Below are 27,942 nucleotides of genomic sequence, written 5' to 3' on the forward strand. Positions count from 1 at the left end.
TTAAAAAGAAATACAAATATTTTTTATAATGAAAAACAGTAAGAGAAATTTCAATTTAATATAAATACAAAAATATAATTTAATTATATACATTATATTACATTTAAATAATATAAATATTACCTTTTGTATATAAATATAAAATTCTTAGAACACATTATTTGTATAAATATAGAAAATCCATATATAGAACCTATATAGCATATTATTATTAGAAAAAGTAATGTTCATGCCCTAAAGTGATAATCAACAAAAAAATAAGGGAATTTAAATTTTTTAAATGTTCAGAAAATAAATTTAATGAAATTTAATAATAATTATTGAAATATTTAATTTTAAATTTCGTTAGAAAAATTTCGTCATTAAATCACAATACAAATTATAATTGTATTATATTAAGCTCTAAAAACAAAAGATTATCAAAAAAATTTTTAAATAATATTTAAAATTTAGAAAATTTTTTTTTAATTTTCTTTATGTACACAGTCTTTGAATTGCAACCTAAATTTTTACTTTCAATTAAATTCAAGTAGTTTTTTATTGTTCCGTTGACAACAAATTCGCTTGTCTCTTCCCTCCTATTATCATATAAGAAATCAAATTTGGATAACATGACATAAAATTATTTTTGAACGATAACGCACACAATATACAAAAACCTATGTGTCCCTCAATAATGTTTTCCAACTTTGTTTAAACTTATGCCATATCTAGGGCAGACTATGTACCCCATTTTATGTTCTTTATATCACAAAAATATTATAAATTATATTTGAAATTATTTTCAATTATTTTTTATAGTTCACGAACAAATATTGAAATTAATTATTATATATATACTTTTCAATTATCAATTTCTTTAATTTAAATTCAAAAATAATTAAAACAAAATATAAATTTTTTTTCAAATTTCAAAAACAATATACAAACGACAAAAAAGTCCTTTTGTCCTTGTAAACTTGTTGAAGATTTTTTCGCACTTATTTTGTTTTTTGTGTCTTTGCGGTTGATCGCTGGCTATAATGATTTAATAATAAAAAAAAAATTTCCATATTTGAATGAGAAAACTAATTGGAAAAATTTTTGTGATCGCTTTGTCGTTTTCCACTTACCATTTAATTTCTCTTATTCATTCTCCATTTTATTTCCACTTATTTCGTTTTCCATTTTACTTTTCAATTATAAATTTTTCTTTTTTTTTTCTATTAATTTTTTTTATTTCTAAACTGCTTTATTTACTGATTTATTAATTTAGGATATTCGGTAATAAAATTTATTGTGATTATTTTTTAAATAATTAAAAAAAAAAGAAATAATTAAAAAAAAATTTGAAATACTTTTTCTCGGGACTTTTAGTCATACATTCCTATAATCATGACTGTGAGAGTATCATACATTACGATTTATAAATTTAATTCAAAAATTTGAGGTCAAGTAGAATTCAACAAAAATTATATTTAAGTCGAACTGAATTTGAAAACCGTACTTCATTATAATGTAATATTTGATTCAATGTGAATTTTTGTGTTAGGTGTAATCTATTTCATCAATTATATCTTATCATATAATGTACATACGTATAAATGCACATATTTCTGTTTTAATACAAAAAAGTTCGCAAACTATGTGCCACAAATTTTATAAATACATTTTCGTACACAATTTTGTCTTAGTTAGAACAGTTCTATAAATTGACCACTTGTAAATAAAACGTTCGTTCCCGACGTATTTTAAATCGAACAAATAAAATTAAAAAAAAAAAAATAAATTAAAATAAAAAATTTAAAGCAACTAAACCACATTACTGAGCAAAGAACATTGATATGAATAAAATGCAAGTAATTAGAATTCAGTAATTACAATTCATACCCTGGATTATGTATTAATAAATTATAATACGTATACTGCAATTATGAATTCAAGTCACTTAATTTTTATATAAAATAGTTAGATATTTCCAGACAAATTTGATATTGTATACCAAAATATGTTTGACTTTTTTTTTAAAGATTTTCTAACAAAATTTTTCATGAACTCTTAAAGAGTTTACAGAAGGGAATATATTACGCACGTTTTGTACATATATATTTGTATGTACATACATATATAAAAATTCTTTCATAACAAACATCTTACAATTTTCAAAAATTATTTCCAAAAAATGAAAATATTTTTTTTTTTGTTTTTTGTTTTTTGTTGTTTTATTCATTTTCTTATTAATTTTTCATGTTTTTTAAAATCTCTGTGGAATATTTGAAGAAAAAAAAAAAGAGAAATGAAAATTTTCATTTTTTTTCTTTTTAAAAAAAAAAAAAGACCATATTTAGGACACGATTTCTGTTCGTGACATTTCAAGGGAATGAACAAGAGCAAAGTAATAATAATAAAAAAAAAATAAAAAAAAGAAAATGAAAAATAATTTTCTATTTTATTTTCACGGCAGGTCTTTTTTATCCATCATTGAAAAATTTATGATTTTTTTCACAATTCTCTTGGTTCCTTTTTTGTTTTTTTTTTCATTTCAATTTTTTTAAGTTCGCCAAGAATTTTTCCCAACCACAGAAAAAAAAAACACATTTGGAAATTTGAAAAAATCCCCTAAAGAAAATTTTATAATTAAATGAGTTTTTTTTTGCGCGATTTTACCGTTCGCTTTTTTTTCTCCTTTTTCCTCTTTTGATTATATGGACTTTTTTTTTCCTTTCTTTTTCATATAATAGTAAAAATTTTCAAAAGGCAATTAAAAAACAAAAAAAAATTATACAGCTGCAATATCCTTTCTTTTTGAATTCTATATGTTTTTGGCATTTAAAAGAGAATTCGAATAATTGAATGATTCTCTCATACTGCCGCCATCCAAGCTTTTCAAGTATGGATTTTTTGTGTATATGTGTGTATAATTATATACAATCCTTATATACAAAATAACATGTTTGTGTGGCTTAAAATTGTTATATAAATTATAAATATGTAAGTTTAAATACAAGATTAAATAATAGTAATAGGCATTGACATGAATGTGGTAAATTGTTAGCATAAAAAATTGTGGTTAAAAATACATAACTATAAAAAAAAAACTATCCTATATTCAACTATTTTTTTATCAATTATTTCTAATGACCTATATACATATTTTTTTCTTAGATCAATAATTTACTAATACAGGAAAATGAATTAAAACAGATATACGGTTTAGCAACCTATATCTAATAATTATTCTCATAAAAATAGCAGCCTAGATATTTTTATAATTGCTGTCATAATACAGAACAGATGATTTTTTGTTGTATTTTATAAAAATTTTTGAATTTTTAAAGGTTCTATGCAGCCTTCAAAATGTTTATAAAATTTCGGAATTATTATATCACATATTTTCCTTAAAAGAATCCAATTACTGTGTGATAAGCTTTGATTAGATCTATTATAATAGCAACAAAACGACATTAAAAATTTTAAAATATCAAAAAAAAAACTTTTGACAAATTCAGAATTTATGAGTATTAAATTTCAAATTTAAATGAAGTTCTTTAAATTTTTTATTGTAATTTACCTAAAAGGAGTCCAGATAGTATACACACCATTTGTTTGTTGTTCGATTTTAGTCATACCATATCAGTATTTTTTCCTACATGTATATATGAATAAATATATGTATATATAATTTATAATGTATAATACAATTTTTATCTTTATCATGACATCCATTTAAATTTAAACATACATATATTTTTTTATAAAAAAAAACAGAAACACTGCATTTGTCAGTGAACAAATAATTTCCTTTATTTTTCACATTATTTGCATAAAAAAATCATAATATATACATACGTATATACGTTAAATATTATATTTATTATATTGTGTTCATAAAAATTTTATTTAAAATTAATTCATAATTAAATATTAATATTTTTACCTGTTTTTTTTTTCTTTACTTTTTTACATTACTATAGCAACTATTTCGTTCACAAAATCCTGGTATTGCAACAGCAACAAATGCAGCAGGACAACCTGGTGCACCAAATGGTGGTATGCCACCACAACAAGCATTACAATTACAATCGCAGCAATTTTTGGCAGCACAACAAGGTGCTGCATATGCAGCAGCACAACAAGCTGCTGCAGCTGCTGGACCATATGTTATAAATCCAGGACAAGAAGGTGCCCCATATATGGGTTTAATAACAGCACAAATGCCCCAATATTATGGAGTAACACCATGGGGTAATACAATGGTTTATCCTGGTGTAATACCACAACAAGGTTCACAACCACGTAGACCTCTAACACCATCACAACAAGGTGCTGAAAATCAATCATTTCAGGTGAGTTTTTTTCAATATTATCCTATTGTATATACATATATATATATATATATATAACAAAATAATTATACTTAAGAGTGAAAATTATATGTATTTGTTGTAAATTATATACAAGTATTTAATATTTATATATAAAATATATATTTATACACAAATAATTATTATATATTTAATTTACGTACATATATGAATTTATTGATTTTTAAAATATTAAAAATTAATTATTAAAATAATATTAAAATATCAAAACCCAATATAAATTATGTATATATACGTTACGTACATATATAACACATATATAAATTTATATACAGGAGTAAATTAAAAATTCAAAAATATAAAAAAAAAACAATATAAATAGTCTGCGATTTTAATATGAAAAAAATAAATAAAATAAATATTTTTGTAAATATTTACAGATTTTAAATTTTAAATAAAATAATATTTAAAAACGATTTTAATTTCATAATAATTATGAAATATTAATAATTTGTTTAAAATTCTCCCCTTTAAAAAGTTAAGAAAAAAAATTGTATACGAATTTCTTAGAAAATTTTTCGGAATTATTTGTAAATTTTCAAATTTTAGCCAATTATATTGTGAAATTATGTCAAACTTAGATTTAATAACAGTATTGAATGAGCATTCATCAAGAATTCTGCAAAAAATTACTCTTAATAACCTTTTATAATTATAAATTTGAAAATAATAATGTTTTTGAAAACAATACATTTCAATTTTGGCAAAGTGAAATGAAATTTTCTTTTCTTTTTAAACTTTCTTTAAACTCTCGGAGTATTTATGCAATAATTAAATGAATATACAATAAATATAATAATTATTTTTAGTATATTTAGTGTAATTGATGATGATATTTAAAACAATATTTTAAAATACAATAAAATTCGATTAAAACGAAACAGTTTAAATACTTAATATATTATTGTAAATAAAATTCTCCAAATTAAATTAAAGTTTGTATTGAACAACAAAAAGAAAATATTAGTAACAAAAAAAAATACATTCTGGTGTTTTTTTTTTATTTAAAATTAAATAAAATGTGAAACAAAAAACTACGGTTTATTCAACATTTTGTTAATAAGAATAAAAGTTATTAATTGAATTAAAAAATAATTTAATCCGTCATTGGAATAATGTTATTAAATTAAATAATAAATACAATTTATCTTCTTATTAATTATCGTACCTATAGCATATATTGTTGTTCAGCACATTTTCCATGAAATTTTCAAAATTGAAAAAAACGTACATAAGAATATAACATATTTGTTACCAATTAAAATTTTCCAAAAATCATTTATTTACTATACATGTATAGTGTTACTACATAATAATTTTTAATTAAAAGCAATATTTTTGAATTGAAGAGAGGTGGAGGGGGGGGGGGGGGGGGGGAAGGGGGTTCCGCGAACAATAATATGAATTCATTTCATAATTAATTTCGAATTAAATTATGTATATTTTCATAATATATCTCCTATATATGTATATATGTACAAATATATATGTTATATATGTATTATAAAATAAAATTTTTATTTACGAGTACATATAATTATATAATGGAACAGTATTGGGTATTAAAAAAAATATTAAGCTCTTAAAATGTTTCACACTTTAAATAAATTTTTTTTACGAAAATATGTATATGTACGTTTATATTTTACCTACATATATAACTGTACAAGGTTATTTATGGTAATCATAAACTTAATTGCATAAATTCTATTTTGAAAGTATATTTTCAATTGAAGTTTGTAAACCTAATCGTGCAATTGTTGTTCACAAATTTTTTAAATTTTTCCATATGTTTTAATCAAACTAAAATTCATGACTTTGGAATATTTATATTACTTTCAAACGTTATGCTCTAAAAATTAAGCATTTCAATTTGCTTGCAATTTTATCTATATTTCATAAATTCTAGGACATTGCATTTCGAAAATATTACACAAGAAACAGAACAAAATAATTAAATTTTATTTAATTATGATTATTTTAACTTTTACTGAAGTTTGAAACTTTTGAGAGCTCAATAATTTTTGTAAAAAGAAAATATTATAACAAGATTTTAAATATAAAATTAATTAAAAATTTATATAAAAAATATTTAAATACTTATACATATTTTATATTTTATAACGATTATATAATTTTAAAAATTTTAATTGTAAATTTTGTATAAAAATAATTTATTTTGTTTTTTTTTCTTTTGCTTTTTTTCTCTTTCTATCACAACCATTGCTATAATATCAAAATAAAATAAAATTAAAAAACAAATAAAAAAAACATATTCAAACGACAATAACTTCAACAATAACAAACAACCACAAAAAATTAACAATAATCATCTTTAAAAAAAAAACATTTAAAAAACTCTACTATTGTATAAAAATGTACAACATTAAATATAACAAAAATACAACAAAATCAACAATAAAAAAATCAACAACAAAAATCATGGATCATTTTTGTAATAATGTAAATGAATATGTATGTATAAATATATGTGTATATGTAAAAATATGTGTATAGGTTATACCAGCATATTTTGATCAAAGTGGTTCATTAGTAATGGGACCAAGAACAGGTACACCAATGAGATTAGTTAGTCCAGCACCTGTTTTGGTTCCACCGGGAGCAACAAGAGCGCCGCCACAAGCGCCTCAAATGTATCCACCACAGCCACAAACGGCACAACAAAATATGTATTCAACACAGAATGGTTCAAGTGTTGGAGGTAGGTTCAGTTTTCTTTTTTTTTCCCATTTTGTATTGTAACCTGTTTTTTTCTTTTTTCAAATAATTTATTAAGGTAATAATTTTTAATTATTTTCTGACTGCTTATATTTCTAATTTAATTCTATGCTATTTTTAACTCATTTTATCTATTTTCTTGGTTTTTTCAATTTTGTTTACACTATTAATCTAAAATGTATGTAAAATATTTATATATATATATATATATATAACAATTTTCATATTATTATATGTGTATATAAGCTTGTATTTGCAATTATAATTTTGTTTAATTAATAATATAGTATTTTTGTTTTATTTCTTGAAAATAAATTTTTTTATTTCATAAATTTTATTAATTTTCTAATGTAAAACAGGATGTGTTATCAAGTATAAGGAAACTTTCAAAATTTATATAATATAATACATACTTAAAATAATATAGATGACGAAATATACAGTTAGTATTATGCATGACATTCTGTAAGCAATTCTTAGTTTCACATTATTATCTTATTCATATACATATGTAGTTGTTATACATATCATGTTATTTCTTAATTATTATAATCCTGCTTCATACATTAATAGTAATTACAGAAATTTGTTCATATATTTTAAATTTTAAATTTAATTTTTAGACTTTTAACAAAATTTATTAGTATTACCAACAATTTTATTGCTAAATATCTTAGCAATGTCTGTACAAAACATTTTTTTTGTTATGTTATACAAGTACTTACATGTGTATGTGCATAATTTTCATATAAACTGTATATTTGAACATATGTATGCAATTAATTATACCATATGCTAATAAATTAAAATTTGTTCAAGCATTGTACTCGTATATATGTATGTCAAGTGTTACGATTCAGATCATAAAACTTATTAATTGTTCCATGCGAATAAATTTTTATGTAAATTGGCTTTTTTTTTCATTTCGCAAAAATAACCCATATTTAAAAATTTTAACAATTCTCGTTTTGCCTGATATTCAAATTTCGTTAATCATATTTTAATAAAATCTTTTGGGGGTCTATCTTTCAATATGTTTGTCAGTTAATATAAATATTGTTATAAATTTACAGATTTGAAGTCCAAATTACGGAATAATTTTAAAATATTTAAAATCAAACATTGAAATAAACAAATTCTTGTAATTTTTAAATTAAATTATACAATTTTGCAAGCCTAAGAATATCAAATTCCATTATTAAAACTAAATTGTACTGCTTATAATTGCAATCACTATTCAAAATTATGTTAGATTAAGAGCATAATAAGCATAATAGGAATATTTTTCAGAAAAATTTTTATAATAAAATTGAATTTATATTCAGAAAACTTATTGTAAAATATTAAAATGTAAATAATTTTTCAAACATAATTATATTTAAATGCAATTAACCTGTCCAATATTAACCGATAATTTGATATGTGTAAATAATAAAAAATATTTGTTAAAATATTTGTTTTGAATTAATTTCCATTATAAAACTTATATAAAGAAAATATATTTTATTTTCATAAAATATACAATTAAATATTCAATTTATTTTAAAAATTAAAAGCAAAAATTACCACAAATAATATGAGTAAATATTATATATCAAAAAAATTAAATACAAATATAAATTGTATCGTTTTTTTTTCAATTGCACTCAACAGCTATTATTAATGTTATGCGTTCTTCCTTTATCGTATTTTTGTTTTTCTTTTGAATAGCATTAACTCTAATTATTTGGATTTATTCAAATGTTTTTCTTTTTTTATTAAGTTAAATAAAATTTGTATTTTTTTCTTTGCATCTGACAATAAGTATAAATTTGATAAGAGTAATTGAATTTAAATTACAATTACCCTCTGTTAATTGATTGAATTATACGAAAAAAAATGAAAAATTGAAGTAGTACGAATCGATATTTACATTTAATATAATGTTGAGAGTATAATAATTAATAATATTGAAATATATAAAATTTACATTATTTAAACATTCTGTATAACGTCTACGTTATAAGTAAATAATAATAAAGTAATATGTAAATACTACATACAAATAGGTACCTATATGTAAAATTGAAATGTTTACAGGTGTATATAATGAAAAATATTATTTAAATACAAATTTAATAATTCAAATACAAGCTTTATAATTTATCATTTTATAACCTTCTTTAATTTAAACTGTAATACGAGTATTATATCGGAAATATACTTAAAGTCAGAATTTATTATAGGCTTATCACATAACTTATTTTTGCATGTTCATTATTGTATATTATTCGATAAGTTGCATTTTTTTAAATAAAATATCATCTAAGAATTTTGATTAGTCTGTATTAGTCAATATTTATTAATACTAGCTTTGCGAATAATAAAGCTATTTAATTAACTGTTTAAGTAAGTTAACCAATATTAACCTTTTAATAAGTGTATGCAAATTATTTAACTATTACTTTACTTCATAAAACTACATATTGTATTTTCTAATTCTTTTTCTACGGCTTTTTCTAATTGCAACAATTTGTATAAATATTAAGGGAAATTAATATATATAAAAATTTCACTTTAATTTAACTCTATTAAGTAATTGATTTCATTTCGAAGTTCTTTTTTTATCTTTTCTGATTGGGTTTTTCAATTTTTAATTTAATTTAAAAATCAAATACAAAAAAAAAAACTCAAGATAAGAATGAAATTGTGTCGGAAATATTTTATCACTAAACAAAATTCTTTTTCCTTATTTTTTATTTCTTTCTTTGTTCTTTTTTTAATTTTTAAATTTTTTTTTTTGATAATAAAGTCTAAATAGAGGAACAAATTCAATTATTTAGGCTTTTTAGACTTTATGCCGACCTTTTTTATTGTACGTTTCATTTTTACTAAAGAAAGAATGATTCAATGTTTTCTTAACTTTAAGTTAACTATTTTGTTAATTTTTTTGTACGAAATCTAATAAAACTTGAAGTACACGGCTTCGTAATAAAATAAAAGAAATTATCGAACGTAAAATAATTGGAAAATGAATTTATTTATACTTTTAAATTTAATGTATAGTATATAAATTTAATAGTATAGCATAAAATTTGCCCCTTTTTGAAATATGTGATTAAATTATATACAATGTTCAGTACAAGTGTTCTTAATAGCTCTTTTGATTTTCAAAATCAAATCAAAATTCGAAATTCTAATATTTGCGTCTCACATTTGTTCAATAAGTTTCAAATTAAACAAAGTATTTAACACATTTAAAATTTCAAAATAACACAAATTAGAAAGATTAGAGAAGAAAAGAGATTTCGCCTTTTCGAAGATACGTTCTTTCGGCACATCCTTCTGCATATTATCCATGTTTTTCATATTTTGTGTTTCTGTTTTATATTTACAGCAAGATATTTTAAATGATCTAACTTTCTCCTTTATTTTAATTATATATGTACATATACATATAATGTGAACAACGATAGTCTATACATTACATAATTTAACTAATAAATTTTTTAAATGCATGCTTATTTAATTTTAAATAAATAAAGTAAATAACCCATTCTTTTATATGCATGTCTTTTAATAAGTACGATTATTAAGGGAAACTAATGTACATAAATAGAAAAAAAAATTCTAATTTATTTTTTAATTTATTTTTGATTGTTTTGCTTAATAATATATTCTAAAACATATATACATATATATACAAATGTTTATTCTACACAGGTGGCGGGTTATTAGCACCCCAAGCTTTTAGCAGTGGTCTTGGTACCTTGGGGAGCCCCGCACAACCTTCAGGTAGATATTTATGTTTTATTAAAAAAAATTTTTTGATTTTTTTAGTCAAAGTTTACAGCATCAAAAGAATTTCATGGATTTTTTTTATAATTTGATGAAAATTTGATTTGTAAACTAGTCCACAAACTTAGTTTTCGTTATGGAAAAAATCGGAGAACATCCAAATTCTCATCAAAGAAAATTCATGAATAATATTTGATATCTAAACTTATATATTCTCATAAAACATAATTAATGGAATTACACATATTGATTAAAAATAATTTATAGATTTATTAATTGTAGTTTGATTTTATTTTAATTATTACAAATTTTCATTGTAAATAATAAGAATAATTATATACATATGAACAATGTAAAAATATTTTCAAATAAAGTAATAAAAGTTTTTATTTTTTAATCATTTAAATAATATTTAAAAATATAAATAACAAATGTGTAACAATATTTTATACGTTTTGCAGATATTTTCATTTCATATTTTATTAAAAATTTTACGGCTTATAATATATAACCAAGTAAATTACTTTTGAAAAAATTCTTTATATATTCAAAATAAGGTTTTTCTTTGTATGTATACATACATCCATTTTATGTACTTAACAACATTATATAAAATTATGTACATATGTATGTATGTATGTAAATAAGTTATAATTAAAATACAGTTCCTTGTTTCATTTTTATTAATCCTCAGAGAGTTATTACTAAAAAAAAAATTAATTTTCTTAACTTTATTCTCATATCACTTATTCTTTTCATCCTCGTTTTAGTTTTGGTTTTACACTTGACTACACGAAATTTACAATTCTCTGATAATTATATAACGTTAAATTATATACTTTTAAAAATATAATAAATTTTATTATGAAAAGTAAAGAAAATATTATATCTAAAATATTTAGATTATAATAAATTTCCCATATGGAATATATGACCCACCGAATTCCGAAATTTGGCTATTCTGCCAAAAAAAAAGACTAAAAGCTTTACGATAATACACGTTAGAAGTGATATTTATTGGTGCTTAATGCGTGCTTGTTTATTTCTTTGTTGTTTTTTTTCGGTCGTCTTATCAATTTTACTACCTTATTGGAAATTATATAAATGAATGCGGAATATTTTTATCAAAATAGAAAACAAAAGTGGAATTTGTGCTATTCCACCATATAGAGCTTATTCTTAGAATACATTAGAATCTGTAAAAATTTTACATACTATTTTCTATGAACAATTTTTTTTATTTCTTGTGGTAAAAATTTAAATGTTCGCAATTTGCCAATGCAGATAAAGATAGAGTTATGTGATTTGTCAAATATTCGGCATAAATTTCTATCTTACATCATTTGTACATTATGTATACATACTTTTGTTGCAATATATAAAGTTTTGATAGGAGAGTAAAATAAAAAATTTAGTTTCTAAAACAAAAAATTTCTAAAAACCTTATAGCAATTTACAACATTCAATTTAAAAAAAGAAATAGAATTATAAATAAAGTTTGTTTAAGTAATCGTTTTAATTAATATATTACAGTATATTCACAGAATTTAAATAACAACATATACATACATATGTGCATGATACATATATGCACATATGTATACTAATATTATAATGTATATAGTATTTCAACAATAATAATATTAAACAATATTAAAATTTAAGAAAACAATAAAATAAAAATTTCTATTTTTTCTTCATATTGGAATTTGCTAAAATATTAAAATAGAAATTATTACTTTTATTTTTTTTTATTTATTTAATTTTTTGAAAATACATACACGCATAATATGTTTTATTTAAAATTAAAAATAAAAATTATTTTGACTCAATGGAACATAAAATAATTTTTATGAATCACACAATTCTACTATGACAACAATAGACAAAATAAGTATGTATTTTTTTTTTAATTTCATAAAATTTGATACCCAAGTAATTATAAATTAAATATTTATATAAATATATAAACATGTATGTACATACATAGATTATGAATATTAAGTTCATTTAATAATTAAATGATTTAAATGTACATACATATATACTTACGTATTACCTATTTAATTAAATATCATAAAAAGAAAATCTTTTGATTGGTCTGTCTTTTAAAATTTGGTCGTATCGTTAGTATGACTAATATCGAATATTGAAAAAGCAGAAAAAAAGTCTACAAGGTAAGAATTTTCTCATTTGAAAGTTGACTTTTTTAAAAAAATCTGAATCTAAATTCATAAATTTTAAATAATAAAATACGCAAAATTAACAAATTTAAAATTTGCCAATATAAAAAAAACTTCGAGTTGGTCATTGCTTAATTAAAATTTTCTTACGTACATTAGACATTCTGCTTGACTAAATTGAGAAAAAACTTAACTTATATAAAAAAAAACAAGTATTACTTTAACACGTTGTTAATATTAAATTCTACAAAACTATTGTTTCTCTTTCTATTTGATAATTAAACTCACGTGAACGTTGTCAATATTTTGTTGCTTTCTAATTTTGTTTTAAAAATTAATAAATACATATATGCAGTTCAAAACACAATACCAAAAAAAAAATAAAACAGCTCTTGTTAAAATAAAAATTGCTATCCTTTTCTCTTAAAAATCAAATTAGAACTGTTATCAGTGTAAACGTTTTAATTTAAATGTAGTTGCTTATAGCAGTGCTACCTTTAATGGGCTTTTATACAAACATTAATAATGAAATTTCAAAAAAAATTTCCATAATATTATTCTGTTTGTACACACATGTTTGTAATGTACATGTAAAGTTCATGTAGCACACATTTGTATACATGTATACCAAAATTACAATTTTAGGAGAGAAATTAAAATTTTTATGTAGGAACTCGCCCATATAAAATAGTTTTAATATCTAGGGAACTATACATCATTCCGTCTTAATTCTTGAAACATACCACCCCATCATATGATAAAAGCTAAACAAAACAACAAAAAAACGAAGAAAAAAAATCCAAAAACTGAAAGTAATGTTTTTGACTCCATTGAAAACTATAACCCTCAATTTTCGGGCACTTTTTGTAAGGGGTCGTTGTTTTCAAACTCTGTTTTTGTTATTTTAAGTTTTCCGAAAAAATCCAGGAATTCGTTTCTGGAATCATCTCAGTCTGAGATCTGTTTCCTAGCTAGGGAACTTCATTACGGAGCCTTATCAAAAATATGACTAAATAAATTTTTGATCAATCATGATAATAATTGCTACTGTGTATGTATATATATAGTTATTGATAAAGATCTAATAGAGTTTTCTTTATTCAGATAAGTTTCAGAAATATCCCTGGTTGAACTTGATTAAAGTTCATTACCTAAAAATTCATTACAAAAAAAGGTACAAAAAGGCAACACTAAACAGAAATATATGCAAAGAGTTTTAAATACCTGTTTTAATTATAGAAGTATTCCACTTTAATTTTTCTTTAAATAAGAAGTATTTCTTTACTTTGATTTTTTTTTAAGTTTTACTTTACCTTTTTTGTTTTTTATTGTTTTATAATTTTATAGTATTTTTTAAATAATATTTCAAAAAAATATATGTAAGATTACAGGAAAAAAGTATGATACCTTCTCCTTACTTTTATCATTATAGTCTAGGAAACTTTTCTGGTATGTGAGTGCAAAACAATGATATGTGTATTCAAATAGATTGGTCATATCATAAATATAATTTTAAATTTTTCTTAAAAAAATATGAAAATATCTGCAAAATAATTTTTTTTTTGTAAATAATTTTATTTAATTTTTTATTTTCCTTATTTTATGAAAACATGTAAATAAAAAGAAAATTTAGTATTATTTTTTTAATTTGTATTTCATAAAGTGAAAATTATACAATATGCTACTTTAACTAATGAGAAACTTTTTCTTTTATTTAGGTCTTGCTTTAAATACATCATCATTAACTGGACGTCGAGATTCATTTGATCGTAATACATCTGCCTTTAGTCCTTCAATAGATTACAGTAATAATGCAGCTGCAGCTGTAGCTGCTGCAACGGGTGGAAGTTCAGCTGTATCATCATCAGCAGCAGCTGCAGCAGCAGTTGCAGCAGCCGCACGGAAATGGCCTGGAAATTACAGCACTCTCGGTGCTGTAACAACCGCTTCAGCCAGTCCAATCGGCGCACCATTAACGCCTCCACCAACTCAAATGATTACAAATCGTGCTCCAGGTGCTGAAACACAAAAATATCGTGGCGTTAACCATTTATCAGCTCTATCTACCGCAAACACAATGTTTGGTTCAAGTAGCTCTTTATTTTCAAAGCATTTATCTCTCTCATCTGCAGCTTCAGCTGCTACTAATCCAAGTATGGCAGCTTTAGCAGCAACAGCTGCCTTACGCCCTGGAATATTGCCAACAACTGGACAAGTACCTGGCGTCGTGTGTGGTACTGCTAGCTCAAATGCTGGTGCTGGAGTAGCAGGAGCTGGAGGAATAAATGGTGCAGCTGGAGCTGGTGCTGCAGATCGTTCAAGATCCCGTCTTTTAGAAGATTTTCGTAATCAAAGATATCCCAATTTGCAATTACGTGAGTTGACAAATCACATCGTGGAATTTTCGCAAGACCAACATGGTTCAAGATTTATACAGCAGAAATTGGAGCGTGCAACAACAGCAGAAAAACAAATGGTTTTTAATGAAATTTTGGGAGCTGCCTATAGTTTGATGACAGATGTTTTTGGCAATTATGTTATTCAGAAATTTTTCGAATTTGGTACACCCGAGCAAAAGAGTACATTAGCTAATCAAGTTAAAGGACATGTTCTTCCATTGGCGTTACAAATGTATGGCTGTCGTGTTATACAAAAGGCCCTAGAAAGCATTTCAGCCGAACAACAAAAAGAAATTGTTCAAGAACTAGATGGGCATGTTTTGAAATGTGTCAAAGATCAAAATGGAAATCATGTTGTACAAAAATGCATCGAATGTGTTGAACCAAGCGCATTACAATTTATTATTAATGCTTTTAAAGGACAAATTTATTCATTAAGCACTCATCCGTATGGCTGCAGAGTTATTCAACGTATTTTAGAACACTGTACACCAGAGCAAACTCAACCGATTCTAGATGAATTACATGAACACACTGAACAATTAATACAGGATCAATACGGAAATTACGTTATACAACATGTCTTGGGTAAGTGTTATTTGAAACTCAAAAAACTAAAAACAATAAATTTTAATATGTAAAATTTAATTTAAGAACATGGCAAACCAGAAGATAAATCTATTTTAATTGCTGGAGTTCGCGGGCGTGTTTTGGTATTATCACAGCATAAATTTGCATCAAATGTTGTTGAAAAATGTGTCACACATGCAACGAGAGCTGAAAGAACCCAACTAATTGATGAAATTTGTACTTTCAACGACAGGTAAATTATACTATAACAAAAAAAAACTTTGGTTTTTAATTTACACTCTATAAAATTTTTAGCGCATTGCATGTCATGATGAAAGATCAATACGCAAATTATGTTGTTCAAAAAATGATTGACGTTTCGGAACCAACACAACTGAAAAAACTAATGAATAAAATACGACCACATATGGCTGCATTACGAAAATATACTTATGGAAAACACATAAACGCAAAATTAGAAAAATTCTTTATGAAATCAGCAAACCCTGTAGGTACGGCGGCAGCTGCTGCAGCTGCGGTTGCTGTAGCGAATGCTGGATCGCTAACTGGATCACAAGGCAATTCAGTAACTGGTGGATCTGTTGTAACAACTACAGTTGTAAACTCAACTATATCAACATCATCTAGCATGGATACTAACGGTCCTGCGTCTTCGACAGTTTCCTCAACAATATCTGCAACTAATAATACTAATGGAGTCACAACATCTGGTAATAGTAATTCAACTAATAATGGTTTAGGTCCTATTGGTCCTCCAACCAATGGTGTTTTGTAAATCTCAAAGGAAAGTTAAAGTTATAATACAAAATTTTTTTAATCTTTTTTTCTTAAAATTTTTGTATGTAAACATAAATAAAGTTCTGGTAAAATATAAGAAAGGAAAAAAAAATGATGAAAATGAAAGTTTAACACAAAAAATTCTAATATACATATTTATTACAAAAAATAAATAATTATAATATAAAATGAATGTTAAACATATTTGATAAGATTTTTGAAATTCTTGTGTTAAAATCACATATTAATTGAACCTTTAGGTTTCTTCCTTTAGAAAACAAAAACACAATATAAAGTTAAGATAAACCACTATGAAAAGAAAATTAATGAAAGAAAAATTAGTTTGTTTGACACACACACATATATATATATATATATATTTATATATATGTAATATGTATAAACACATGTAATTTTGTAACAACAATTGAAAGTGTAATAAAATGATTAAAAGATCTATCACATTAACGGAAATTATAATTAACAAATAACAAAAATAGTGAATTATTTATTTTACATGCTTCGGCAGATACAAAATACATATTATATACATATAGTTTTAGAAATTTATAACAAAAAGAATTGACTGCTTTTTATAGATTATGTTTTCATTTATTTATTTAAGCAACCATAATGTGTGTACATATATGTATAAATATATATATATATATATATATATATACATATATATATATATATATATATTTATATATATATATAATTTTCTATATTCTATACATATATTATTTTTTCTTTTAATTTTAATCTTAATTTTAGTTTTTAGGTTATTATTTACTATAACATTAATTTTTGTAAAATATGTTTATATAATATACAACTACATGTATTAAAAAAATATAATTGAAGTATATATGTGTACTATATATTATGCATGTGATTCTTTTTTAACTATTATTCTATTTTAAAACAAAACAAAAAAAATTTAAATAATTGTGTTGATAAAACAGAAAAAATATTAAGACTTAATATCTTGTTCTCTTGTCATTTGTTTTTTTTTATTATTTCTATTATATATTTTATTTTATTTTGTTTGTTACTTATACATATGTACAACATACACATAAAATTTATTACCTTATAATTTAAACATGAAGTAAAATACCTAATTATTGAATTTAAATACTACATAAAGCTTCGTTTGATTAAAAATGGTAATGCATTAAACAGATTGTTATTCATTGTGTACTTTTATGTTAACATAATTTCTACACTATTTAAGTAATATAATTATGGAAAAATTATTAGTTTCTGTAATAATTTCATATTAATATTTTTTATTAATAGCAATAAAAATACATTGTTAAAATTTGTAAAATTTTTCCAAATAAATAGCGCGAATACTATTAATATAAAACATTTCAATGTGATCGTCCTTATTGTAATGAAAGTGAGTTCGTAAAAAATCACTTTTCTTCATTTATTCGACCACAAAAAAAAGGTTTTTCAAAATTAAAGATTGTTTTCACGACAATATTCAAGATAGTGAAGTTAAATTACATGTAGTATAAATAACGGGCATTACTCTGAAAGCAAAAGAAAAATCAATAAGAAGGTATTTTTAAATTTAATAGGAGGTATTTGCGTAAAGTCTTTTGTACTTTTATTATTTTTCAATAAAATACACTTTTTTAGTTTAATAATATCTTAATAATTACTTATAGTTAAGTTTATTTAAGGTCTCCATATGTAAGTATTTTTTTTTCTCAAAATTTTGGTATTTAAGTATTTTAATGCGATTTCATTATTTTATTTTACTTTTATTATTATTATTATTTTTTTTTGTACAATCAAAACCGAAGATCAATGAGACTAAATAATTAAAAATATAATATTAAATTAAGTCAAATACCATTTTGAATGTAATACAAAAAGTATGTAACAGAAAATAAGGAAATGTTAAAAATTTATTTGTGTTAATAAGATTTTTTGTACAAGAGGAATATTATCGAAATTTATATTTTTAACAAAAAATCTGTGATTATGTAAGATTGTCATATTTATCAAAAATATCATACACAATTGCCAATAACTATTTTAAATAATCTTTTTTACTGCATACATAAAAGGCATTGTGGAAAAACAATAATATCAGATATAATGAGTTCACAATTTAATATGAACAATCATTAAAATATACAGTTATATCGAAATTTTCTATTTTTATACATTAACTAAAATAATTGGAAAATTCAAATTATAATTCATATTAAAAACAAAAAATTCACAAATAAAATAACATTTTCTTGTTGTATATAAATTATGTAATTTAATTATGCAGGACTATAATTAACAATTAGATATTAAATAAAATATATAATTTAACTAAGTTTTATTTTTTTATATTATATTATTTTAAATTATTATTATTTGTGTCAATGGTTCGTACATTATAAATATTCTTGTAAAGATATCCTATAAATAATTCTCTTACATATTAAAAATTACAATATAGTATAATAAAATATAATTAATTACTTTTCAAAAATATATATATTTTAATTATTATAATTGATAATGATGTAAAATTAAAAACAAATGAAATTAGATTTACAAATTCAAATTCACTTTAAATTTACTAAATTTGCAAATTTAAATTTTTTTTTATGAAGTAGTTAAAACCAATATTGTTTTTAATTTTTTTTTTCTATTTACCATAAGAAATGAAATAATTGATACTGCATTTATATGATTACAAAACAAATATTATGTTCATTAAGTTATATAAGAAATTATTAAAATTGTCTAGAATAGGGATTTTCATAGCATAAAAAACAGATACGATTTAATTTTGTAAAGTAATTTGCGTAAAACTATCCTATTGAATCTTAATCCTTTGTTGTGCAAATGATTTACTGCTAAGTTTTTATAACAAAGAATAAAAGAAGGTCCAAAAAATTTTTATAAAATCTTACTCGTAGAAAAAATGAAACTTGTTCGCTTTAAATTCTTAAAATTTCTTTTATTTACAAAATTCTTTTTTTAAATCCTTAATCATAAGAGTTTAGGAAATCATAAAAAATTTTGTTTGTAATTGAACAGAAATATTGACGTCCATGTGGACAGCGACTTGCAATAATATTTAATTCAAAATATTAAATTTAAAATTAAGTTTCAATATCGCGGGCAAAACCTTTTTAAATTTTTTTTTAATATTGAAGTACCACTTATGTTTACATTATCACCATGCATGTGAAAAAAGTTATAATAAATCTTGTATATTTTTTTATTATTTTTCAAAAAAAAATATTTTACGATTATTTATTTAATTTTAGTAAAAGAAACATTTTTTTTTTCAACTTAGAAATGTAAAATCAGTATAATTTAGAAAACCAGTTCATAAATTAAAATATTGAATACCATAAGTTATAGTGTAAAATTCATCTCATATTATATAATTTTTTCAAATAAGTGCATGTATTTTTTTAAGTGTTATTTAATATTTTTTTAATTATTTTTTGTAAACTTTCTGAAATTACTTCTATAAATATTGTTCTTTTTTGTTTAATTCATTTCAAATCAACTTGCATTCATAACGTGAATATTTTTCACATAGGCATAGCTAAATTAAAATAGTATGTATGACAATTGATTTTTTACAACAATAAGTAATTTATTATGTAATTAAATATTGTAGATTTATAATATATAAGTTTACGAATAGATAAGGTTACGAATATAATTTTATATTTACTGACAAAACAAGAATTACATGACAGCAGAAAAACAATGGCTTGAAATCAATTTGAAAATATTTAAAATATCTGTATAATAAAAACAAAAAAATAAGAAATCGCAAAAGACCACACTTTTGTAAAAATTTGTTAAAAAAATTTCTTTGTAAAATTTGTAAAATGAAAATATTAAGATAAAACAAATCATTTATGAGATAAAATTGTGTTTAAAATTTTTTAAAAATATGTACGTATTACGTAGCAAAAAAAATTAAGTTTCATATAATATTTTAAATTTAGTTTCATTTAATATTTTTTTATATAATTTTATAAAAATATTACTGTTAGTTGTATACATATTTAAAATGTACATTTGCAAACAGATAATTGCTGCTTTATCTGTTTTCCTTTTTAAATTTAATTGAAAAGTTTATTGGAGATAATTCTACTACGGATTAATACCAAAACTTACATCCGTTTAGTGTACTGATGATAATGTACATAAAATATACAAAAATAATTTTTAAATACACAATGAAGAGGATATCAAAAAATGAAATTAAAATTATTATTATAATTTTTTTCCTTTTATAGTTATATGAAATTGATGAAATAAAATTTAAGCTGTATTAATATTTGTAAAAACTCTTTTAGTAATAGTTTTTAAATGTTTTTTAACATAATCAAAAGATCAAAACTTAAAAATGTATATTTGCGTAACAGCCTTTTTAACTTCAAAATAATTTACTTTTGAAATAAATATTCTAAATACAATAAAACTAATAAATTTTCAAAATTAATTTTCAACATTAAATTCAAATATAATTTATTTATTCGAAAGAAACAAATAAATCGTTTTGATTGATATATAAAATAAAAAATGATTTTACTCGAAAATAACCTAATAATGTAAAATATTTTACATTATAATAGTACCTAGAAAATTTGCTTTAATTGTTTTTACGATATAATTTAGATTTTAATTTTAGAAATTTTCAAATCTAACTATGTTTTGTAGTTAAAAAGGGATTAAGTTAAAATGTAATATAAAAACTGAAGTAAACAGTAGTAAGTGCATGCAAAGTAATATAAAAAAAATTAAAATTGCTTCGAAGTAAAAAATATACTCGGAATGTTTGTTAAATGTAATATAATTAAAATAGAATATTTGTTGGTATGCCATCAATCTTATTTTTAACATTTTAATTTAAAAATTTTAAAATTTAAAATCATGTTATTACATTTTTCAACACATATTAAATAACTGTTGTATAAAGCTCATTATTTATATAGAACATCAGGAAATTATAAAAAAATTATTTAGTTATATAAAAAAAAACAAAAATTTTGTAAAATATTGAATATGAACTACTGCCTGGATATGTAAAAATATGTAAATTTTTGTAACATACTGTTCCTTCTTGCTTTTTTTTTAACTTACAATATTAAACTGTTGCGATCTGATAATATTTTTTTTATCGGCTTGTATTCGTTACAATATTTAAAGTTTTATAATATTTTTTATAACAAATTAGAATTGAAATCACTTCACCTACTTTTTCACGTTTCAAACCTGAAGAAACATTGGGAATGATATAAAAATATATCTTCCATAAATATTTTATGTAACTGTGAATATATTATGTACATATATACATAAAAATGAAAAAAATTACAATTAACTTTTGTATAAATATGTATATTATTCAATATAATAAGCAAAATTAAGATCGCATTTACTGTTTATATACACACCTTGTATAAAACAATGAAATTTAAAATATTTCCTAAAACCATGCTGTATAAATAATAAATCTTGTCCAAAGATTCAAAATAAATTCCTATTTACTAATTAAACATTAATTAATTAGTTTTTCTTCTTTGTACTTTGTAAATTATATTTAGAAAATTAAAGTTGAGTAGATAATTTTTTAGGGCAAACCAAATAATTCTAATTATAAGTTTACTAGAAAACGCTAGAAAATCGTCTGAATATTTTTATTTTTTTCTTAAATTGATAAAAGAAAAATTTAATTAGAATTTATACGATATGTATGTATGAATTTTTTTTATTTTGTAGACTTTTGTAAATTAGAATGATTCATGTAAAAAAAAAACAAAAAGTAATACCATTAAAATTTTAATAAAACTCAAAAACATATAAACGTTGCTAAACTTAAAGACTCAAATTTATTTTTACTAAAAAAAAATATTTAAGAAATTATGCATTAAGAAATAAATCTGTAAATTATATTTAGAAAATATTAATATATAAACGAATATTTGTAAAATACTTAATTTATTTTCCAAAAGCTAAAGAAACTTGTTTAAAATTCAATTTCATAACGTTCATCTAATTTGTTTAAAAATAAAATATCAAAAATAGTTTAATGAATTTGTACATAATTGTTTATGTACGTATGTATAAAAAAATATTCATGTTAAATAAAAAACAATATTCATGTTAAAGAGGCTCCCATTATGTTTACGGTTACTTACTCTATGTAAAAACAATAGCAAAATAATATTTTTATTTTATTGCGAAAGTTAATCGACATTGGTTTCAAATTTGAAAAATAACAGCACTGCCATTAATCACCTCAATAAATTTAAATCATTTTTCATAAAAAAAAATTAAGTTTGAGTAAATTCAAAAACCAAATAAAAAGAAGATGACTAAAAAATAAACAAATGGTGAATCTAAGATTTTGAAATTTACTCTACCACTATGAAGATAAATTTAAGAACCGAATATTAAATGTAAATTACTAGGTAATTTTAGATAATATAAAAATTTATAAACATTTAAAAAATTTAAAAACCTAGCATAGAACATGTTTGAAATGAAAAATGTTTTTGTTTTTTTTTTTCTTGTAAAATACAAAGATTATATGCAGATCTACATTTCTAACAGAAACCAATATAATTTTGACTTTCAAAACGCAAAGGTCGTTTCTTATAGCTTTATTGCATTTTCTCTGTTATATTATTGCCTTTTAAACTGTATATTTGTAATATATAAATTAATAAGTTTAAATATTAAGATAAATAAAAATTGAAATCTTTAGGATAATACTATAAAATCTGTACAGATAATATGTATATTAAAATTAAAAAAAATAAAGTTGAGAAGAATTTAAAAATATTTTGACGATTTCTCTATAGTTTTCTAAAAAAACACACAATGGACTGATTGAATATTTTTGCATGTAAATTAAATAGTATATAAAAAACATAAAAAATTATTTCTTGGTTGTTTCACTTTTTTTTAATTAATTCGATAAAAAAAGGAGAAAAAATATAAAATAAAAGAAGATATAAAGTTAGCATGCACTTAGAACTCAAAACATTTAATATTATTGCTAAATATAAGAAAAATAATATTATTTTATAGAATATGCAATTTCTTTTGAATATTTTGAAAACTGTAAAAATTTGTGTACACATTTTGCATGTCGCCTTAAGATTTTCAATAAGTAAGCGAAAAAAAAATATTTAATTAAATTATAATTTAAAAAAAAAAGCATAATTATTGTTTTTTAGAGTAATCTGTATTTCCACTTCAAATTTTAAAATTTTGCAATTTCAGGCATATTTTTTATAAGCATTTTCTAGAATGTGGTAAAGTTAAAAAGTTTAAATTAAAATTGTAATACATTAATAGACATTTTAAAATGGAAGATTTATAAAAAAAATTTGATGATCGAAAATAACTATTGTTAAAACATTTACGAACATAAATTTTGTAACATTGAACTCATGTTATATTATTTTTTAAATAGTTCAGGGAAAATATTAAAATTCATACATAGAATAAAAATCGTATACATATTGCATATTGTTATTATAAATTTACAAAATTTTCAGCAACGATTCTTTTATACCATTCGTTTGGTTTTTTCCTATTAAAATTTCATTAGATTTGCTTTTTTAGAATCATTTAAACTCTGTAAAAAAAGATATATTTTTTTATAATTGATTCTGTGAAATTTTTAACATTTTTGCTGATTGTCCTCATTAAATTGAATTAAAAAAGAAAATTATTACTAAATTTGTTATGAAAAAATCAAAGTTAAGCAAAAAAAAATGTATGTATCTATGGAAAAATTGTATTTATACATTAAAAAAACAAGCAGAAATAAATTTATATGATTGAATTTAGTATATGTATGTAATGAAAAATATAAAATAATATACTAAAAATTAAAAAAGACAACAAATATTTCAATGAAAAATTATATACATAAATACATACAAAGACATAAATATCTTTTTATAAAAGAAGCAAGAGAAAAATAATTTATATAATATTAAGAATAAGGCATAATAAATTATTTTATATAAAATATGTATATTAAAGGAGAAATAACATGAAAATATTACCTACAATATTGATATATCGAGAATTTTAATTAGTCTTGTTTTATATAATATGTAAATACAATTAAAAATATTATTAAATATTGTATAGAAAAGCATTAAAAATTAAAAACATAATTATGCATTTTATAGTATTCACATAACGAGCTTGTATTAAACATCCCAAAACTATCCCTCAAAATAAAAATCGCAGAATAAAAAAAAAGTATACTTGTTAAAAAATCTATATAATATCCATATATATATTTTTTGTACTACAATTAAATAACATACATAATTAATATTAAATAAATGAGAATATACACAATTTTAATGTTAAATAAAGTTGAAATTAATTTGAGAAAAATACCCTCTTACGAGTATTAGTGAACTTAAAAATTTTAATATTTTTCCGTTTTTTTGTTGTTTGTACAATTAAGATTTAAAAAACAATTTTTTAAAATTTCTCATTTATAAATCAAGAATTTAAAGCAAAAATGTTTAATATTTTAAAGCGAAAGCAATATAATTGATTTAAAACATATGTTGCAACCATAATGAATTATTGGTTTTTTATAAAATATTATTAATAGTTTGATAAAACATCAATAATTATGAAATGAAATATATATGCTATGCATTGAAACCAATTTAAATTATTAATTCATTAATAGATAAAATCTTACAAACTATCTTTTCATTCACAATTGTGTTAGTTTTCTATAATTTTTATATTATTATTTTATTTGATAATATTACCATGAGTCTTAAGGAAATATTGAAATAATATTACTTTAAATATAACAATGCAAATTAAATATTCAAAAAAAATGCAAGTACGAGTATTTATCTACTTCCTATTTTCATTTTTTATCATTTATAAATATTTTTTTTTGTTATACATAATTAATTTAGCAATTAATTTAATTATTTTTTCAATCTTTTTCATACTTTGTATATACTGAAATAAAATACCTTACATAAATTATAAATTAAAAAAAATTTTTTTTAGATATAGTTATGTAACTAATTATAAAAAAATAAATTGAGAAAAAAATACAATATACACTTATATAATACAATTAATTAATAATTAAAAAAATTAAAACAAATGAATATTATAATGATCAAAAATTATGAAAAATGTAAATGAATATAGAAACATAGAATATTAAATTTAAATAAAAAAGTAAGGAAAATACAATTACATATTTAAGAATTTATATTTGAAAAAAATTTATTATGTAATATTATTATAAAATCTTTTGAAAATTATTTAAGGAATGTATAAACTATCAATAATAATTAATATAAAAAGTTAAAAAAACATAAATAAATATATTATATTTAAACAAAAATTAATGTAAAATTATAAATAATTTTGTATTGTTTCAAAAAAATATTGAAACAATACAATATACATCTATATAATATAAAAATACATGTATATATATATTTATGTGTGTACAGAATATACATACAAAAATAATTAATTAATTTAATGAAAAACAAAAAAAAAAAACGTAAATGTAACTTATAAATCTCGTTTCCTAGTATTTTTATTTTAAATAAAATGAAAAAAGCAAAAATGATTAAGTAAAAACAAAATAATATACATACATACATTTATAATGCAAATTTAAAATAATTACATATATTCTTTTTGAATAGTTTATTAAAAAATGAAAAGAACAGTTCAATTCTAAAAAAAAAAGGAATAAAAAAATTAAGTAAGCAAAGTAATATATAAAAAAAGTAATTAAAAAGCAGTTAAACAAAAAATAAAAAAATAAGTCAAATCGAGAAAAATTAAAGAAAAAAACTTAAAAAACTAAAAAAAAAAGTAAAACTAAATTGTAAAAGAAAAAAACCAAAAAAAAGGAAACAAAAAGACATTTGACTTTGATTTTAATTTAGAAACGCAAGAAAGGAAAGAAACGAATTTTCCGCATCAAAATATTTGTGTATCTAGATTTTAATTATTTTCGATAATATTAATTTTTTGTTTTTAAAATGCTTGTTTGTATTTCTTCCAATTAATCTTTTATTTTAATGTAATCTTTTCCAATTTTTTATTCCTGATTTACTTATTTTTTAGAGGATTTCGTCCCAGATTTAGGAAAATATTAATGAAAATATTTTTATTTTTTAATATTAAATAGGTACAACATTTTAATATTTTTCAGTGTTAATTTTTGAATAATATCATAAAATATCAAAAGAAATTATTATTCTTTGGTAGTATTCTTTTATTCTTAGACGATCCGAAGAATAAAAATCAGGATAATAATGACACAAATCAGAAGATTCAGGATATCTATCATCAAGAAATTGAGCAAGCATTTGAAATATAAAAATTTAATATTAAAAATTGGATATAGATATGATAAAGATAAAAAAAATTATAATGCAGAAAAATTTCTACATTTTTTATATTTAAGTTTATAAAATAAATCTATTCATTAATGCATATGTACACATACACACACAACATGCATATATATTCTTATTCGCATATACATACATTTGCATATGAATTTATCTATAAGTTATATATTTATATAATTTATATAAAAATGTGTTTGGATATACGTATATATGTATGTATGTAGATAAAAACAATTCACAATATTCATTTTACATTTTTCTCAAAATTTAATAAATGAAGAAAGGAGAAAAAAAAACATAGAACAAAATCATATTTAAACAAAAATTTTAAAATGAATTTATAAATAAAATTAAAATATAAATATATCATAATAAATGATTTCAGTTATTATATAATATAATTATGTATTTTTATTACTCTTAATTGATTTAATGTAAGGAATGAATAATGAACATTAATATTTAATTTGAAATTTTTATTTTATTTAATTTTTGTACTTTTGTGTTAATTTTAATTCTTTTGTAGGTAATGGTTTGTGTTTTTGTTTTTTTTTTTTTTGCTTTTAGCAATACATATTTCAAATCATTTGAACTTATGAACAAAGAATTTAAAGATTAAAATGAAAATTCATTAAAATTATTGCTAAAATTTAAAATTAAAAACATGAAAGAA

General features: G+C 21.0%; 1 protein-coding gene across 1 annotated transcript; it reads left to right on the forward strand.

Moving 5' to 3' along the window:
* The first annotated feature begins 1,374 nt into the window (after window positions 1-1,374).
* Window positions 1,375-17,116, forward strand: LOC129612975 (maternal protein pumilio). The gene is made up of 7 exons (XM_055526838.1): window positions 1,375-1,380; window positions 3,954-4,325; window positions 6,882-7,086; window positions 10,806-10,877; window positions 14,782-16,050; window positions 16,117-16,285; window positions 16,348-17,116. The coding sequence occupies exons 1-7, from the start codon at window positions 1,375-1,377 to the stop codon at window positions 16,826-16,828; spliced, it is 2,574 nt and encodes an 857-aa protein (XP_055382813.1). The 3' UTR covers window positions 16,829-17,116.
* The last annotated feature ends 10,826 nt before the right edge of the window (window positions 17,117-27,942 follow it).

The sequence above is a fragment of the Condylostylus longicornis genome, unplaced genomic scaffold, assembly GCF_029603195.1.
Source record: "Condylostylus longicornis isolate FDR11 unplaced genomic scaffold, ASM2960319v2 ptg000080l, whole genome shotgun sequence".
In the NCBI taxonomy this organism is placed as follows: Eukaryota; Metazoa; Arthropoda; class Insecta; order Diptera; family Dolichopodidae; genus Condylostylus; species Condylostylus longicornis.